The sequence below is a fragment of the Melospiza georgiana genome, chromosome 16 (genome assembly GCF_028018845.1).
Source record: "Melospiza georgiana isolate bMelGeo1 chromosome 16, bMelGeo1.pri, whole genome shotgun sequence".
NCBI classification, from domain to species: Eukaryota; Metazoa; Chordata; class Aves; order Passeriformes; family Passerellidae; genus Melospiza; species Melospiza georgiana.
The window spans coordinates 15502380-15519569 of NC_080445.1; the positions used below are offsets into that span (position 1 = coordinate 15502380).

The following is a 17190-nucleotide window of genomic DNA, read 5'->3' on the forward strand; positions in this document are numbered from 1 at the left end:
CCTCTTCCGCGGCAGCTGTCAGTGGTGATGGAGGTGCGGAGGGATCCATCTGGAGCACAGGGATTAGGGGTTCAGCCCTCCCCAGCATGGAAGGGCTCAGGGATGCGCCAACAGGCGCTTAGAAACCCCGGGCAGATCCGGGGGAAACTGAGGCACAGCCCCCAGCACGTTACAAGGCGGGTGACAGCCACTGGTGACATCCCGTGGGTCAGGGGTGTATTTAGGCACAGTAACAGGGTTGGGGGTGGCAGCAGTGGATGCACACCCGCGCAAGCCCCACGCGTGCCCGGCACCCACCAAGGGCCAGGCGAGGCTGGGCTTTTATGGGAGGTACCCTCCTACACCCCTCCCTCTCCAGCCACTACCGGGGCAACGTGGCGGAAAGGCAAAGGTCACCCTCGTGGGGTGGCTCTGCAGCCCCCGGAGCCTCCCGGAGACCCCAGTGTGTTTGTCACACGGCCTCTCCCCAAAACTCTGGGTGCTGTAGCCAGCCACGGGGGCGGCCGGTGGACACTGTGGGGTGGCGGGGGACCAGCTCGGGGTCGTGTCCTGGGTCTGCACCTCCTGCCACGTGGGGACACCTTGGCGGAACCTCCCGCTCCAAAGATCACCGTGCTGGCGGGGACGCGGCTGCCCACCCGGCTCCCTGCGCTGTCCCCGTGGTGGTGGTACCTCAGCCCCTGCCTCTGCACCCCTTCACTTTTCCCTGCCCGGGTCCTTTGTGTCCCAGGAATGACCCCTGTCTGTCCCCTGTGTGTGCCGGGGCTCCAGTGTCCCGTGTCCCGAATGTCCCCGTGCGGGTCCCCGCCGAGTTTGCCGTGACTCCCGCGTCCCCTGCGCGCCTGTGCCATCTTGTGTCCCACGTGCCTGCTGTGCCCTCTCCCCTACTTCAGCCCCGCACGGTCCAATGTCCCTTCTGCGCGTTCCGTGTGTCCTGTGCGAGTCTCCCGCATGTCCCCTCTGTGTCCCATGGAAGTCCCCACATGTGCTCGCAGCATGTGCCCTGCTTGTTCCTGCATCCTGTGTGTCCCCGTAAATCCACACGCTGGATTTGCTGCCAATGTATCCCGTGCGCGTCCCCTGTGTGTCCCCACAACGCAGACATGTCTCTTGCACATCACACACGTGTCGCGCGTGTCCCCGCACGCCTCCCACCGATCTGTGTCCCCCCCCCGACCCGTCCCGCGGGTGTCCCCCGCTCCCCCCGGGCTCTGGGCGCCGTCTCCGCGTCCCCCTCGCTCCCTGCGCGTTCCCCTTTAAGCGCGGGGGCGTGTCGGAGCCGGGGGGGCCCGGCCCTGCCTGCTTAAGGCCCCGGCGAGGGGCACCTGCGGCACTCGAGAGGGCGGCGGGGCCGTGGGCCGGGGCCCGCACCATGTACACGCTGACGCGGGGCCCCAGCAAGCTCGCCACGCAGCGGCGCACAGGTACCGGGGGGCGCGGGGCCGGGGCCGCGGGGGCTCCGTCCCGCCCGGCCGCGCTGACGCCCCGCGCTCCCCGCAGGTCCCACGCAGCAGGCGGTGGAGAGCAGCAAGCTGGGCGAGTACCGGGGGCGAGCGCAGCCCGGCCTGTGGCCCCCGGCCAGGTGAGCGCCGGTGACCTTGGCGGGGAGCGGCGCGGGGCGGCCGGGCCTGACCTTGAAGGGAACGGGAACGGGAATGGGACCGGGACGGCCGGGCCGGACGCGGGACGGGGGCCCGGGGGCTCCGCTCGGTGCCGCTCGGCCCGGGGGTCTCGGCGGTGCTCGCGCGTCCCGCGGAGCTCCGGGCACGCCTGGGCTCGGTGCCCTGAGCCGCGGCCGCCCCGCGCCCGGGACACGCCGGGGTGGCCGCCCCCCCTCCTGCCCACGGCCGTCCCCAAACCCGCGGGCGGTGGGAGCGGCGGGGTCACGCCAAGGAGGCGGCGCGGGGGGGTCCCGGTGCGGGCAGAGCCGGGGCCGGGCTGGTCCAGCCCCTCCGCCGGCGGCCCCGATTGCACGAAGCGGGCGGCGGGGCCAGCGCCGGTCCCGCCCGCCTTGGCCGCGCCGCGCACCCCCGGGGCCCGCGGAGCCCACGCGGAGCCGGCGCTCCCCTGAGCCCCGAAAGCCGGGGTGACACTTTGTGATGAATTCCAGTGTCCCGCAGCGGTACCCGGAGCTGTTGGCAGGGGGCTGGGGGTATTCCAGGGGCATCCCTACGGAGACCCTTTCCCGACTGGAGGCCTGGAGTCACAGCACACCCAGACAGGGTAGTGGGACCCCACTGGTTCTGCACGTCCTCTCCAGCTCCAAGAAATGAGCTCCCCCTTACCCCCCAGTTCCTCTCCTTCCCAGGACCCCTGGAATTCACTGGAGTGGCTTCTCCACACTTGCCCTCCTCCCTGCCCCAGGCTGTGGGGGCTTGAGAGTCGCTGCCCTCCCCAGCCCCTGCCTGCAGATCTGCAGGAGCTGCCTCCTCCCAGTCCCTCCTGCCCTCCAGTCCCACTCCTAGGGCCCCTTAGACTTTGCCCTGCGAGGAACGTGGCTGTTGCAAGCGTGTCCTGCCCTAGAGCTGGGCAGAAAACCCAAAATGCTGGAGTTTGCATTGAATGTGCTCCCAGGTCTCATCCCAAGTCTTGCCTTTAGCTCTGGTGGGTGTTGCTGCATCCGGGCAGGGAGTGGTTGAAGTGCCCCTCACCAGAGGGGATCCCAGCTCTTAGGAAGCCTGACCTGCTCCCACTTTTCAGAGTGTAACATCCCAGTCCTGGGACACCATGTGTGCCCCATGCTGGGGCCAGAGCTGTTCCTGTGTACCTGGGTGTTTGATCTGCAGAGGATGGCACATCCCCTGTCCAGTACCTGACTGAATTTCACTTCCGTTTCCTGATATTCCTGCACTTTTCGTGGCAGATTCTTTATCTTAGGGACTACACTTGGTACCAGATTGGAGGATGGGTAGGAGATGGGCAGCTGGGGCTTTTCCCCAGGGAGGCTCCCTTGCACCCCTCCTGTGTCAGAATCCCCTGTCCCTGGGGCTGGGTCCCTTTCCATCGCAGTCCTTGGGGACAGGGCAGGGTGGCTGCAGCTGTGGGTGAGTGTGTGCACTGTGGGGACACAGTCCAGGACACCTGAACCGCCCCAGTTCTTGCTGGGGTGGGCAGAGCTGCCTGTGCCCTCACCTCCCCCTTGCTTCCCTCCCTCCACAGCCCAGCACAGAAACTCGTCTTCAACAGAGTGAATGGCAAGAGGCCCCCACTGCTGCTGCAGCAGATCTCAGCCCCTGAAGAATGTTACACGCTGGCCCACGAGGAGAACGTCCGCTTTGTCTATGAAGGTGAGGGCACAGGGTCCCTGGGGCAGCAGCCAGGGGAGCTGGAGCACATGGAGCCCCTCCCCAGCACCTGGGAGTCCCCAGCCTGGGCACTTCCCTCCTTTGCTCTGCCTCCCGCTCCTGTCCCGCAGCCCCCTGCCCTGGGTCCCAAACCCACCCGGCCTCGTTCCCTCCCCAGCCTGGCAGCAGGTAGAGCAGCAGCTGGACAGCAGCCGGAGCGGGGACAGCGCCTGCGGCCCCGTGCAGTACGTGGAGAAAACCCCCAACCCCGGACTCAAAAGTGAGTGGCAGTGCTTGTGGCCCTTTGGGGTGCAGGGAGGGGCTGTGGGCTCAGCCTGCAGCTGAACGGGGCTGTAGTGGAAGGAGGAGGAGGATTCCAGTGCTGGATGTGCCAGAGGGGCTGGATGGGTCTGTCCTGCTGGTGCTGAGGTCACTCTGGGGGTGCTGGGGGCACAGGTGTCCCCAGGCACTGGGGTGGGGGTGTCCCACTGCATCCCTTGCATGTTCCACTGTGTTGCTGACTCCTCTGGGATTCAGGCCCTCTCCTGCCACCAAGGGGTTCAGCATCACGCTGGAGAGAGAGGAGCTGCCTGTGGGAACCTGCTTCTCCTGGGGCCAGCAGGACCAATTGGGCTCGGGGACAACACTTGTCTGGTGGCACCTGGAGTCAGCAGCCTTTGCGCTCTCACAGCAGCTGAGAGCTCCCCAAGGAAGAGAATGTCCCTGTAGATCCAGTCTGGCCTTTTGGGGACATGGCACAGGGGTGGAGGAGACCTGGGGGTGTCATTGGATTGGAGATCAGGAAAGGTTCTTGCCCCCGAGCGTGCTGGCACTGCCCAGGCTCCCCAGGGAATGGGCACAGCCCCGAGGCTGCCAGAGCTCCAGGAGAGCTTGGACAGGGATGTCCAGGGTGAGATTGTTGGGGTGTCTGTGCAGGGCCAGGAGCTGGGCTGGGTGATTCCTGTGGATCCCTTCCAGCTGAGGATATTCTGTGATTCCATGGTTATTTTTTCTGGGGTTTGGAAGGGGCACCCAGAGCTCTGCTCCTGCTCCAGCTGTTCCCCTCTTTCTCAGACTTCGTTCCCATCGACCTGGAGGATTGGTGGGCACAGCAATTTCTGGCCAAAATCGAGAACAGCTCATAAAAGGGAAGAAAAGGTTGCCTTTGGTTTCTTTCTAAGAGAAACGAAGCTGCGAGCACCTGGTGACAGCCCAGCATCGGAGGCGTTTTTGAAGCGTTTTTGAGACGCCCGAGGTGGAGCGAGCCAGCCCCGAGCACCGGACCACAGCCATGCCCGGCCCCGCGCCCTCCCCGTGCCCGGCACAGGAGCAGCGTGCAGCCCCAGCCAGGATTCCTTAAGTGCCAGTTCTCGGCCTGCTGCGGCTCCTGCAGCCTCCAGCTCCAGGGACACTGCGGTGCCACGCTGGGGACAGGGAGCGGCTCCCCCTGCGGCCGCGGGAGGCCAGGGGGTGCTGCAGCAGCACCGCCAGACAATAAAGCGCTGAAACTGCCCGTGGAGCCGCGCCTGTGCCGGGGGAACGGGGGAAGCAGGGGCCGCAGCGCCGTGCCCCCGGAGAGGGGATGCTCCCAGCTGACCCGTGGCTCCTCTGGATCCAAGGGCTTGGAGCTCCTCTCCCTTGCAGCTGCATCCTTGCCCCGATGCTGCCTCATCTCCCGGGGCTCAGCAGGGGCTGCTGCTGTCTTAGGTGATGTTTGGGAGTGGGGGGCATATGGGAATCTGCAAGGGGGGGCTGAGCACCCTGGCTGTGCATGTCGGTGGGCAAAGCTGCAGGAATGGCAGTGCCAGGGCCAGCTGCCCACTGCCATGGAGGCCAAAAGGCTCCAGGTCTCCCCCTCACTGTGGCTGTTTGGGAGAGCTGAGAGGGGATAGTTGTGGCTACCTGAAGTAAAGAGAACGGGGACCCCACCTTCTGCTTCTACAAAAAAAAACTCCTCAGCTGATGGGCTTTTCAAGCCAGACTGAGCTCTTCTCCTTCTGGTTTGTAGGACACCCCTCTACCCCCATGCCCTTCTCCCCAGGCAGAGAGCAGAAGGCCAGCACAGGCTGAACAGAGTCTGACTCGAAAGGAGGCCAGGAAACACCCACTGGAAAAAAAAATCATCTTTATTATTCCTATGAGGGGAACAACAACCACACTGCAGCCAGGGGGGAGTAGAAGCTGGCCAGGAGCTGTGTTGCTTCTCCCACCTGGGAGGCCAGAGCAGTGCCAGCAGCAGCTGTGCCCCTGGCACCTGCCCATGGAGCACTCCTGGTCCTGCTCCCAGCCCCAGGCTGGCACACCAGGCACTGTGGCTGTGACTGAAATCAGGAGCAGCACCACGCACAGCCCACAGTGCCTGCCTCGCTGCCAGGCAGGGTGTGCCAGCCCTGGGACAGGGAAATGCTGCTTCCATAACACCTCCTTCATTCAGGCCAGGGGATGTCATCCCTGCCGTGGACTCTCCCCCAGCTCTGCCATGGCAGCAGGGGCAGGGAGGGGGTGAAGCTGCCTCCGTGTCCCCACCCAGCACCAAGCCTTGCAGGGGCACCAGAGCCAACATGAACAGTTGCTGCTGTGCTCAGGGCACTGCCAGCCCATCTGCCCAGCTAAAAGCATCCCCCCTTTCTCTTCCCTCCCTGGGACAGTCCCTGCTGCTGGGATTCCCCCTGCATGGTGCCCTGGCAGTGGCTGGCTCTGCTGCCCACCAGGATGCTCCCAGGGTGCAATCCCTCCCTGGCAGCAACTCCACAGGACTCCAAGGTGTCAGAGCAGGCCTGCTGGCTGCTGACTAATAAAAGCACACATCTTTAAGATCCAGGGAAATTCTTAGTAACATGATGCACCATTATTCTGAACAACAACATTAGGCAAAGGAAAGAAATTGAACAGGAATAAATGAGTCAGTCACAAGGAAAAAAATGAAAACCCAACCCAAAAATATAACCCAACCCCTGACAATGCAATCACTGGGAGGGAATCAGCCCCCCTTGCCATAAATATTAATTATGTGCAATTGTGTGTAGTACTATAGTGCAAATAGCTCTGCATTGATCATGGGGCAGCTCCCAAGGGGCTGCCCCAGGTGACACAGGGACTAGTTAAGGACAGACAAGAATCAACACAGATTTCCAACAAACAAACAAAAAAAACCCCAACCCAGTCATTGGGAAACTCCAAAAAGGAGCTGCCTCCTCCAACTGGGCCCAGGCAAGGCTGGGCAATGCTGGTGCCCAGCAGCATCCTGGAGCCAGGCAGGGGCAGGACAGGGCCTTTGCTCCTGCCTGCTGCTGGCACAGCCTGGTCAGGGGCAGAGGGGATGAGGAGGCAGGTGCAGGACAGATGTGGTCAGGTTGGAGCTGTGTGGGGTGTAGAGGTGAGCTCAGCAGGACATGGGCACAGCGAGGGCATCGCTGGCTTCAAGCTGGTCCTGTGGCTGCACTGCACAGTGTGGGGCCGTGCTGCTGGCAGAGCCCCTGCATGGGCACAGCACTGAGGCCAGCAGCATCCCTGGGCACCCTGTGACACTTCATACCCATCCCACAGAGCACAGCCAAGACCCTGCAGCACCTCTCCCTCAACCCACAGCGTCCCCAGGGACCTTGTGGCACCTCTCACCCGTCCCTGCAGTGTCCCTGGGCACCCCTCGCTGCCCCCAGCTCTGGCTCCCAGCCCTGCCCATCACGTGCTGTTCTGAGGCCGAGCTCTGGGCACTGCTCCATGGCTACCTCTCACCCAGAGCCAGCTCCTGGCACCACAGCTCCCCCTGCACAGCTGGGGCCAGAGCCAGCTCCTCGAGCCACGCTTGGCAAGCTTTCCCTAGCGCTTAAAGGAGACAGAGCCTCCTCTTTCCATGCCAGGCAGGTGCCAGACAGGAGCTGAGCTGTCCCCCCCTGGCTGCACACAGAGTGCTCCCAGGGGTGATTCCAGCACCTCCTGCTGCCCCAAGGACGGTTTGGATCTGAGCTATGTGAGAGCCTCCTGCTAAACCACGAGCAACCACCAAACAACACAGGGACATGCGGGTGAGGAGCGCGGGGCGCGTCCCGCTGGGTGTGAGTGAGAGCAGGGAGGAGGGAGCACAGGGGATCCTCCTCTGCCATCCCAAGTCCAACGCCCCTCTCCACCCATCCAGGCTCTCCCGGGTTTTTGGGTGGAGTTTTTTTGCTGTATGGATGAAGAAGGCTGGAGAGTGGCAGTGTCACATGCGCGCACACACGCACACCCACGCACCCCGGAGCCAGAGCTGCCATCCCCTCACCCTCGCTGGGAAGGTTTACATTGATACAGTATTTAAGACACGCCGATATATAAATTACTGTCTCTATATATACTATGTATAGGCTGAGGGCCAGTCCGTGCCAGGGCACCAGGGGCTCATTTCCCTCTGTCCTCTGTGTAGTGCTGGAAGCGAGTGAAGCTCATGAAGACCTGCTCCAGGGAGATCTGGCTCACCGAGTAGTCCTCCAAGCGATATTTCTCTTTGGCTTTCTCCAGGGCCCCAAAGACCTGCAAGGGAGGGCAGGGACAGGAGGCAGCGTGACTCGGTGTGGGGGGACTCCCAGGAGCACAGGGGAGCCCCAGGCTGTGACAGGGAGCACCGACTGTGACAGGGAACCTCCCAGCTGTGGCAGGGAAAGCAGAGAAAGCTTTGTTCTCCAGGGAGACCCAGGAAAACGACACCTTCCCGGGCAGGAGAGTGGGGGGAAGCCAGGAGCATCTGACACCATTTTAAAACATATGCTATGGATATGATTGTTTTACACAATTATATGTGATAAATGCACACATACATACATATATACAAATACATACATAGAGATACATGTATATATGTATTTATATATATACACACACATATCTGGGTTTGAATCCCTGCCCAAGGCTTCTGCTAACACATTATATATATAAAATATTTACATAATATAGAAATAACAGGATACTATATACACTATACATAACTATCTGTATCTAGCATACACATCATTTTTATATTGAGCTACATATGATATACATATTGATAAACTCACTCTCTAGTTTTTATATAATCCTATACATAGTTTTAATATAATCTGCATACTATGTACTCTCTATATATATACTCTATAGACTATACTATATACTTGATATAGAGTATATAATCTTATAGAGTACTACCTATACCACATACCCTATTGAGTATATATTATATATTGTATAAATACAATTAAAGTATATGATATACACTACATCCAGTGCATGTAATATACAGATACATACATATATATATATACACACACTTAGATCTGAATATGAAAACTATCTATATACTATGAATATCTCTCTATGTATTCACATATAGATAATGTACATGTAGGCAGTATATACAGAGAGCTATACTAGGTATGCTCTATACCTAGCCCTGCATTCTGTATGCAGAGGGTTACATACTGTATCTGTACTGTGGGGTTTTATCGGTGTCCCTCAGGATCAGTGGCTGGGGAGAGCCACTGCCCACAGCCCCAGTGGGACCACACTGAAGCACTGCCAGGGGGTTCCTGGGGCTGAGGGGCAGGAGCAGGGAGCAGTCAGCACGGGGAAGCTGTGCCCACCCATGCCAGCTTTCCACAGTGTAATGCAGTGTGGGGAGGATGCACCACCGAAAGCAAAGCACCAAGAACGTGGGAAGGGGCAGGAGAAGGGTTCCCAGTGCCCCCTTACCTGTGCCCAGCTGAGGTTCTTGTTGGTCAAGTGGTAATGCACCATGCCCTGGTGCTCATGCTTCAGGACACTGCCTGGGGAATGGAGCAGGGAGAGGCTCTGTGTTAGGGAAGGTGCTGCAGTTCACACCCAACACCTGCCCCTGCTCCGGGGGCAACCACTCCAGCAGCTCACGGTACCTGGGAAAGTCTTCTCCACGAAGGCCTTGAAGGCCTGCAGCTCACCCTCCTCCTCGCTCCGGGTTTTGGCCAGCAAGGTGTATCCACTACCAAACTTGCTTTTGAGGTGCTGGGGGCTGCCCAGGCACTTGAACTGCCCATTCACCATGATGGCCAGTCGTGTGCACAGTGCCTCGCACTCCTCCATGCTGCAGGAAGGAGAGGACTCGTTCAGAGAATCCCAGGATGGGTTGGGCAGGAAGGAACCTTAAAGCTCATCTCATTTCACCCCCTGCCATGGACAGGGACACCTTCCACTAGAACAGCTGCTCCAAGCCCAGTCCAGCATGCCCCCAGAGATGGGGCAGCCACAGCTTCTCTGGGCATGTAAGCACCAGACACAAGCAGAAGCTTCTGGGAAGCGGCTGGAGGTTTTGAGGAGGGACTGAAGCTCTGGACTCTTTGAGGAGGGAGATTTGGGTCGAGCCAGCCACTGGCTGCAGGCAGTGTATGCCCACCCACCAGGCCCTGGAGGTGTGTCCCATCCCTTGGATCCCACCACTCTCCCTGATCTCTCATGCCAAGCCCTGCCCAGCCAGGTGTCACCTGTGGGAGGTGAAGATGATGGATTTGCCACACTCCCGTGTCCGTGTCACTGCGTCCCAGAGCAAGCGCCGGGCCACGGGGTCCATGCCAGTGGAGGGCTCGTCCAGGAAGATCACAGGGGGGCCACCAATGAGGGCAATGCCAGCACTCAGCTTCCGCTTGTTCCCACCGCTGCAGAGGAATCACAGAACCATTAGGGCTGGAAACAACCTGCGAGATCACCAAGCTCAGCTGAAAACGGGAGCAAGGAACGGGGACAGAGCCCCAGCAGGAGCACGGGAGCAGCACACCAGGGGAGGGACAGCGGTTTGGCCAGGCCTGCTCTCACCTGTAGGTCCTGACGAGCTTGTCGGCGTGCGGCTCCAGCAGCAGCCCCCGCAGCATGTTCTCCACGCAGCTGCCGATGTAGCGCTCGGGGATGCCGCGCAGCCGCGCGTACATGCTCAGCGTCTCGCGGCCCGTCATGTGCTCCAGCAGGGCGTCAAACTGCGGGCAGTACCCGATCCTCTGCTGCACCTGTGCCCAGGGGAGCACACGGCAATCAGCTCACGGGCAGGGCTCCGAGCCAGGGCTGCCTGGGCACCCACGGGCGCTGCTGCTCCTCCCAGAGTGATGGAACTGAGCCGCAGCTCTGAAACCGTGGGGGAAATGAGAGGGAAATGCCCCCTGGAGAAGCTGGGCTGACAGGGATGGACAGATGTGTCTCTGGACAGCAGCTAGTGGGCTCACAATGCCTTTGCCAAGCTGGTTCCTCACTGTGAGGGACCATCTTGGGGTGCCCAGGCTCTCAGAAGAAGGAAAGTGCTGGAGGGCTGGTACCTCCCCCATGTCCTGCTCACTTGCAGGGACAAGAGCACGAGAGAAGGCAGTTTCAGGGAAGGAAGCAATTTGGGGCATGCTCTCAAAGAATGTTCTTCATGTCTGACCTTGCCTGGGATCCCAATTCATTTAAGAGTCGGACTTGATGGTCCTTGTGGGTCCCTTCCAAATCAGAATATTCTGTGAAGTCTGGGACAGTGGTAGAGGAAGGACTGGACTGAAAGTCTAACCCCCGCTCATCTCTTCCTCTCCCAAAGGAAGTGGACAATTCCCAGCAAGGACACCCCTAGCAGAGCTCTGGAAAGGTTTGATACACTCATTTTAGAGACCATCCTCCAATATTTTCCACATTTCCAGCTATAGAGGTAAAACCCTTTGATGGAGGGTTTGCTACCCTCATCAGGTTTGGTCTCCATTTGTATCACATCTGTAATCCCAGTGGAGAGGAAACTGCTTCCTCATGGCCAGATAATGGAGAGCTGAGCCAGCCAAGGACACAATGTCCCTGGGATATTTATTGTCCCTGCCTCTGGAACTGCAACCATGTCCTCTTGGAGGCACCTGCAAGGTGGCTCAGCCCAGGCAAACACAGGATGGTCTGCAACACCACCCTTGCCCCTGCAGCCTTGGGTACCTTCTTGATGTTGGCCAGAATGCTGTGGCCATCCACAAAGGCGTCCCCCGATGTGATGCTCTCATCACCCGTCAGCATCTTGAAGGTGGTGGTTTTGCCCGCTCCGTTGAAGCCAAGGAGACCAAAGCACTCCCCTTTGCTGACAGCCAAGGAGATCCTGTCCACTGCCAGCAGGGACTCCCGGCTGTCATAGACCTGGAGGAGCCACACACGAGCCACATGTCACTGCCTGATGGCACGGCAAGGCCCGGGAGGACACGGCTCAGATGGCAGCAGGATGCTCAGGTCACCCTGCCTCACCTTGGTCAGCTCCTTGATGACCAGAGGGCTGCTGAGAGACGACAGCAGTTCTGGTGGTGACTCCAAAACCTTCTTCCTCTCATCTGCCACGTCCCTGTCCTCTGGCAGCACAGACACCCTGTTCAGCAGGGCCACCTGAACACAGGGGGAAGACACACTCTGTGTCACCTGGCTGCTGGGGGATGAATGGGTTCCTCCAGTGTCCCCAACCCTGGGAGGATCCATCCCTCTGGAGATGCCTCACTCCCTTTGCCAATCCATACACTTAACAGGAGTGGCTCCTCCAAGCTCCAGGGATGCTCCCTGGGAAGATGATGTAGGTGATGAGGGCCCATCTCCAGCTCACAGGGACTCCTGGGCTGGGCTTGGAGGGCACAGCTCCCTCCCACGTGCTTCACTCACCCATTTCCGCCGCCTGCAGATGCCACAGACCAGAGTTCTCAGTCTCCAGAGAAGGTTTGTCTCGATGAGGAAGAGGAGGAAGAGGAAGGAGAAACCCTGGATTGCCAAGGAGGTCAGGTACCGCCCAATCCCAGGGGTCTCCCAGGAAAAGTAGTTCATCTGATAACTGATATCTGTGGAAAGATGGAACAAAATCAACTCCAGGATCAATCCACACTTTGGGGAGGGGCAGATAAACTCCAGAGGAAGCTGTGAGCACAAGGCTTTGCCAGGCTTATCTTCATCCCACACTGGCTCCCTGCCCACAGCTCTTCCCAATGTTTCCCACAGGAGGATTTGGGTCTGGAAGGGATCTGGCAGAAGATGCCCACTGGAGGCAGGCTGAGGACACCAATCTTGGGACTGGGATTTCTTCACTCATCTCTGAAACTTGCCCTAGCACACATTTTTCCTCCAAATCATGAATAAGGTGATCCAGTTAAGGAATTTTTTCCTATGTATGTCCTAATATGCTGCCCAGTTTTTGCTCTAAAATGGTACCTGCAGCTACTGCCCAGGCAGAGGCCCCATGACACTGCCCAGTTCCACCATCCACCCCACACAACCCCCCAGTGATGCTGTGGGGGCTGGCCAGGTGAGGATGTAGAGACTCACTGAAGGCCTTGCAGATGAAGATGGCTTCAACAGAGGAGGTGCAGAACTGAATGAATTCATAGTTCTGGTAGAAGTCACTGATGCACTGGCCCAAGCAGTAATTGGGTAAGATGAGAAAAACTTTATCCAGGGTTCTGGAGAGGTCCACCAAGCCCAGTTCTGAAAGAGAACAGGTGGATCAATGAATTAGAGACTGCTGGTTTGGGAGAAAAAACCCTGATTCCTGAAAAGCCCTGAAGTTTAGAGAGAAACCAAACATATTTTGTCACATTTAATGAGTGAGAATGGACTGTTGCAGTGTTTTATGGCTATTGTGGGACCAGCCCTGGGGTCAGAGAGCCCTTCTGGGGGCTGGACCTTATTGGTGATGGCTGAGCAGGTAGAGGGCAGTGACCCACCTGGGATGCTCATGATGGTGACGGCGAGGAAGGTGGCGGTGCCAGAGAGGATGTTGAAGATGGTCAGACGGGTGTAGGCCGTGGCTGCCACCGAGAAGAAGAAGCTGAGGAGGTACATGAGGGGGATGATGGCCCAGCCATAAAGGAGGAAGATCAGCATCACGTCAACGAGGTGGCTGTCTTGGGTGAAGGCTTGCACGTTGAAGGCTTGGAATATCACCTGGGGCACAGCAATGCGGGGAGAAGGTACATTTGGCTTGACCTCAGGCGATGTCTCCTTGTCCCAGTGGCCCAGGGTAACATCAGCACTGGACTGACCCAGACAGCTCCTCATGGATGGGACCCACCAGCAACCCATGGCTGTCCCCAGGGGAGGCCCTTTCTGCAGACTGGGATGCAGAAGAGATCTGGCGAATTCCTCTCCAACATCTCATGGATTTAACATTTTCTAGTCCCAGCACCAAGAGGGAGGACAAAGGACACTGCCAGAGGACACTGCCCCAGCTGGTTGGCCGTGGTCCAGCTCCCAGCAGGACCAAGGGACAGCTTTCTAGTGGGTCCTTTCTACAGAGACATTGCCAGTGTCCTTCTCCCTGCACCCACACACATCCCCGAGGAGCAGAGCCCAGCATCCCACCAACGGGGAGGGCATTGGGGTGCCAGGGCTGACTCACCAACATCAGAGCGCAGGGGATGAGGAAGTTGATGATGTCCCAGAGCAGGGCAGAAAGCCAGAAGTTGACCACGTACACGCCGCTGACGAACTGGACGTGCTTGGCCTTGATGGCGCGTTCGCTGACCAGCAGCAGCGCGAAGGTGCTGGCGAGAGAGGCCATCCCATACAGCAGGTTGATAGCAATGGCAAAGCCAGTCTGGCCTCTGTGGGGACAGGGGGACACGTTAGGGCAGGGACACCTCAGCCAACCAATGCTGAGGCTACACAAGGACAGCACAGAATCATAGAGTAGTCTCAGTTAGACAGGACCCAGAGGGATCATCCAGCCCAGCTCCTGGTCCTGCACAGACACCCCAACAATCCCATCCTGTGCGCCCCTGAAAGTGTTGTCCAAATGCTCCTGGAGCTCTGGCAGCCTTGAGACCAGGACTATTCCCTGGGGAGCCTGGCAGTGCCCCAACACCCTCTGGGGGAAGAACCTTTCCTTGATTTCCAGCCTAACCCTCCCCTGACACGGCTTCAGCCGTTCCTTTGGGTCCTGTCTCTGGTCACAGAGAGCAGAGATCAGCACCTGCCCCTCTGCTGCCACTCTTGAGAAAACTGTGGCCAGCACACCCACACTGGGCTCCTTGAAGAGGCTACACTTGGCCAACATGCTGAAGAAACACTCAAGGGAGTCAATCATCCCCCAGGCACAGCCCACCCTGCACACCACAGACCTCCACGCTGCCTTGGTGAGGTCCCAGACATGGCCCCTCTGGTCTAGGTGAGGTTCAGAGGCCCTGGATGCGGGGTTTTGTGAAGAGCATGGCAACATGGCCTCCACTACTATGGGCACCCAGGAAAACTAACCCCAGCCAGTATCTCGAGGGGAACAGCCAACTCTGAGATGTGCATGGGATGACATGGCTGCCCGGCTCAGCAGGGAAGTCATCTGCACAGCTTTGCCCCCCTGACTTCCTGAGTGCAATCACAGATACACTTGGGTCTGAGAAGCTCCAGCCTGGCTTCTTCACTGACTCCAGCACAACCAGGCCAAGCTGCACCCTTGGGAGCCCTAGCAGGAAAGCGAGCCCTGTGCCGTCACCACACGTACTCCATGAGCTGGTCCTTGGCCTTCTCGGTGATGTTGCGGGGCTGGGGGTAGTTGGTGACGGTGATGGAGGCGTTGGGGCCTGCCAGCACCCTGAGGATGGCGCTGTCAGCCAGCATGAGGGCGGTGGCCGGGGAGTGGTAGGCCTGGTTGTTGAAGAGCGCCGTGACCAGCGTGCGGTTCCCCGCGGCCTCGAAGGAGGCGGCTGCAATGTAGTGCTCGTTGAAGGCTCCTCCCTCCTCGGAGGCTCTGGAGATGAGGTACTCCTCCAGCCCACCTGCCAAACACCACCGCTGTTACGGGCGGGTCCATCACACCACTGTTAACTGAGGACAACTGGAAAAGACCCCAAGCAGACTCAGCCCTGGTGGCCCACCCTAGTCCTCATCACAGAAACACAGGTCCATAGAATCTCATGAGTTGGAAAGGACCCACAAGGATAATCAAGTTCAACTTCTGGCCCTGCATAGAACATCCCAACAATGCCACCATGTGCCTGAGAGTGTTATCCAAAGCTCCTTGAGCTCTGGGAGCACTGGGGCCGCGACCATTCCCTGGGGAGTCTGCTCCAGTGGCCACAAACATGGGGTTGTGGAGAAGACAGCTCTGCTCAGATGAGGAGAGGTCCTGCCAATGACGCGACACTCCCACGCAGGAAAGAAAAGCATCAGATATGGCACAGCTGGGATCTAAACCACCCACACCAGTGGCCCTGGACACCCCACCAGGCACCACCTGCTCCAGGGGCACTCCCTGAGCCCTCACCCAGCACCTCCAGTGGCGACTGATGCTGGGCATCCAGCAGCTCCGTGTACTGCTCCGCCAGCCTCTGCGGCAGCCCCATGGCGCCCGACACCGAGAAAGGCACGATGGTCTGCCCGTAGGGCTCCAGCGTCAGCCGCAGCTGGGACGAGTCCCGCGGGCCCGGGAAGGTCTTGGCCACGATGAGGGCAAAGGCAGTGAAGATCAGAGGCACGAGGAACTGCGCCGCCACCATCTTCCAGTTGCGCCAGCTGTACATGGCCCGCTTCATGAACATGGCGTAGAACTGCTGGCAGCACAGGTAGAACTGCGAGGGGAGAGGCCGGGTCACGGTGAGCCCTGCCAGCTGGGGACACGTCACCCCATGCAGCTGATGTGGAAGTGACCCCAAACCACCACCATCCTTTATGCACCTGCCAGCCTGCAGCAGAGTCTGCTCTCCAGCTAAGCCTATAAAGGGATTAGCAGGGCAGCTGCCCAGCTCCAGCTCATCCAGCTCCATGGCTTCTGAACGAGTCACAGTCACTTTGAGATCTCAGGTGTTAAAAGCAGCTTTAGCCATGACCTTTACCTTCCTCCACCTCCCAGCAGCTGAGGCTCCCAAACAGGATTACTGCAGGGCAACCGGGTGAGCACCTGCAAGTGCCCCGCCCAGCCCCTGCCAACACCTTCTGTGCTTTTCAAACCCAGCAACATCCTCCTCCCCCTCTGCCTTTGAGACGTGCCCTTGGGAAGACAAGGGACATTGATCACAGGCGCTGAGGCAGCGGGGCATGAAGGGCTGCCAGGGAACTGGAACACGAGCCTAGCGAGGGAAGGAAGATGGATTTCCTCATCTTCCTTCTGGAAAACCCCAACGATAGAACAACAGCAGGTGGAAAACCACATTGGATCACCTTGAAGAGCAACTTGGATCGCAAGATAAAGATAAGATAAAGAGTAACCCTATCAACCCTAAAAATAATTTTTCTTAATGATGCAGATTCCAACTTGAACTTTCAATTTGATTGTGGTTCCAAACCACATGCAACAACAGCAACTGTGGGGGAGGCTCCACCTGGTAGCCCTACTTCAAGCCCCTCCCTTCACACATCATCTCCCCATTCCTGCTGCACTGACCCCCCAGCACTCACCCCGGTGTTGAGCTTGATGCTGGAGCAGTCCTCAGTAATGAGCGCCCCGCTGTCGTCCGTCATGTCTGTCATGCCACTCAGGCTGCTGGAGTCATCCATGGCCCAGTCGTTGGAGCGCCTCTCGTGCTGGTACTGCAGAGCAGGCAGCTGGATGGCCTGGATATCCATGCTGGAGTCCACGAGCTTCCCAACCCTGTGCCAGGAGGGAAAGCAGGTGATGAAACAGATCCAGGCAGGATACAGCTCTTCTGAGCTGGGGAAGCCAAAGACCAGAGACCAAAGCCAACGAGTGCCCCGGAGGGCTGTGCTGGCCATCACCAAAGCACATGGGCACTGGTCACCCCTGCACCTACCTGAGGAACACCTCCTCCATGGTGGTGACCGAGGCGCCGTAGCTGGCGATGCCCAGCTCCTCCCGCCTCTGCTCCAGCTCCGTGAACAGGGCCTCAAACCTGAGCAGAGAAGGGAGACATCAGACACTGACACTCGTGGGAGGGGGCACTCAGGGGTAAAGACCCTCTGGGTATCAGTCCTGCTGCTGGCTGGAGTCTTGCATCCACCCCCAGGGTGA

General features: G+C 58.9%; 2 protein-coding genes across 2 annotated transcripts in view; one reads left to right on the forward strand and one right to left on the reverse strand.

Moving 5' to 3' along the window:
- The first annotated feature begins 1280 nt into the window (after nt 1-1280).
- Nucleotides 1281-4797, forward strand: MCRIP2 (MAPK regulated corepressor interacting protein 2). The gene is made up of 5 exons (XM_058035685.1): nt 1281-1424; nt 1501-1582; nt 3160-3287; nt 3463-3564; nt 4359-4797. Exons 1-5 carry the CDS (start codon nt 1373-1375, stop codon nt 4427-4429), a joined length of 435 nt encoding a protein of 144 aa, XP_057891668.1. The 5' UTR covers nt 1281-1372; the 3' UTR covers nt 4430-4797.
- A 1296-nt stretch (nt 4798-6093) lies between these two features.
- The window catches only part of ABCA3 (ATP binding cassette subfamily A member 3), a 32163-nt gene continuing 21066 nt past the window's right edge, over nt 6094-17190 (reverse strand). The window contains exons 17-31 of the mRNA XM_058035446.1: nt 16973-17071; nt 16620-16812; nt 15490-15793; nt 14728-15001; nt 13630-13834; nt 12956-13175; nt 12558-12716; nt 11904-12076; nt 11502-11636; nt 11202-11396; nt 10077-10264; nt 9749-9919; nt 9164-9351; nt 8985-9058; nt 6094-7793 (exon numbers count right to left, since the gene is read on the reverse strand). Coding sequence (XP_057891429.1) covers nt 7662-7793; nt 8985-9058; nt 9164-9351; nt 9749-9919; nt 10077-10264; nt 11202-11396; nt 11502-11636; nt 11904-12076; nt 12558-12716; nt 12956-13175; nt 13630-13834; nt 14728-15001; nt 15490-15793; nt 16620-16812; nt 16973-17071 — 2710 coding nt within the window. The 3' untranslated portion in view covers nt 6094-7661. The remainder of the gene's footprint in view (nt 7794-8984; nt 9059-9163; nt 9352-9748; nt 9920-10076; nt 10265-11201; nt 11397-11501; nt 11637-11903; nt 12077-12557; nt 12717-12955; nt 13176-13629; nt 13835-14727; nt 15002-15489; nt 15794-16619; nt 16813-16972; nt 17072-17190) is intronic.

Coding starts and splice junctions, on each gene's coding strand:
- MCRIP2 (XM_058035685.1), top strand. CDS start 1,373: ATGTACACGCTGACGCGGGGCCCCAGCAAGCTCGCCACGCAGCGGCGC. Junction 1,425..1,500: donor CGCCACGCAGCGGCGCACAG/GTACCGGGGGGC, acceptor CGCTCCCCGCAG/GTCCCACGCAGCAGGCGGTG. Junction 1,583..3,159: donor GGCCTGTGGCCCCCGGCCAG/GTGAGCGCCGGT, acceptor CTCCCTCCACAG/CCCAGCACAGAAACTCGTCT.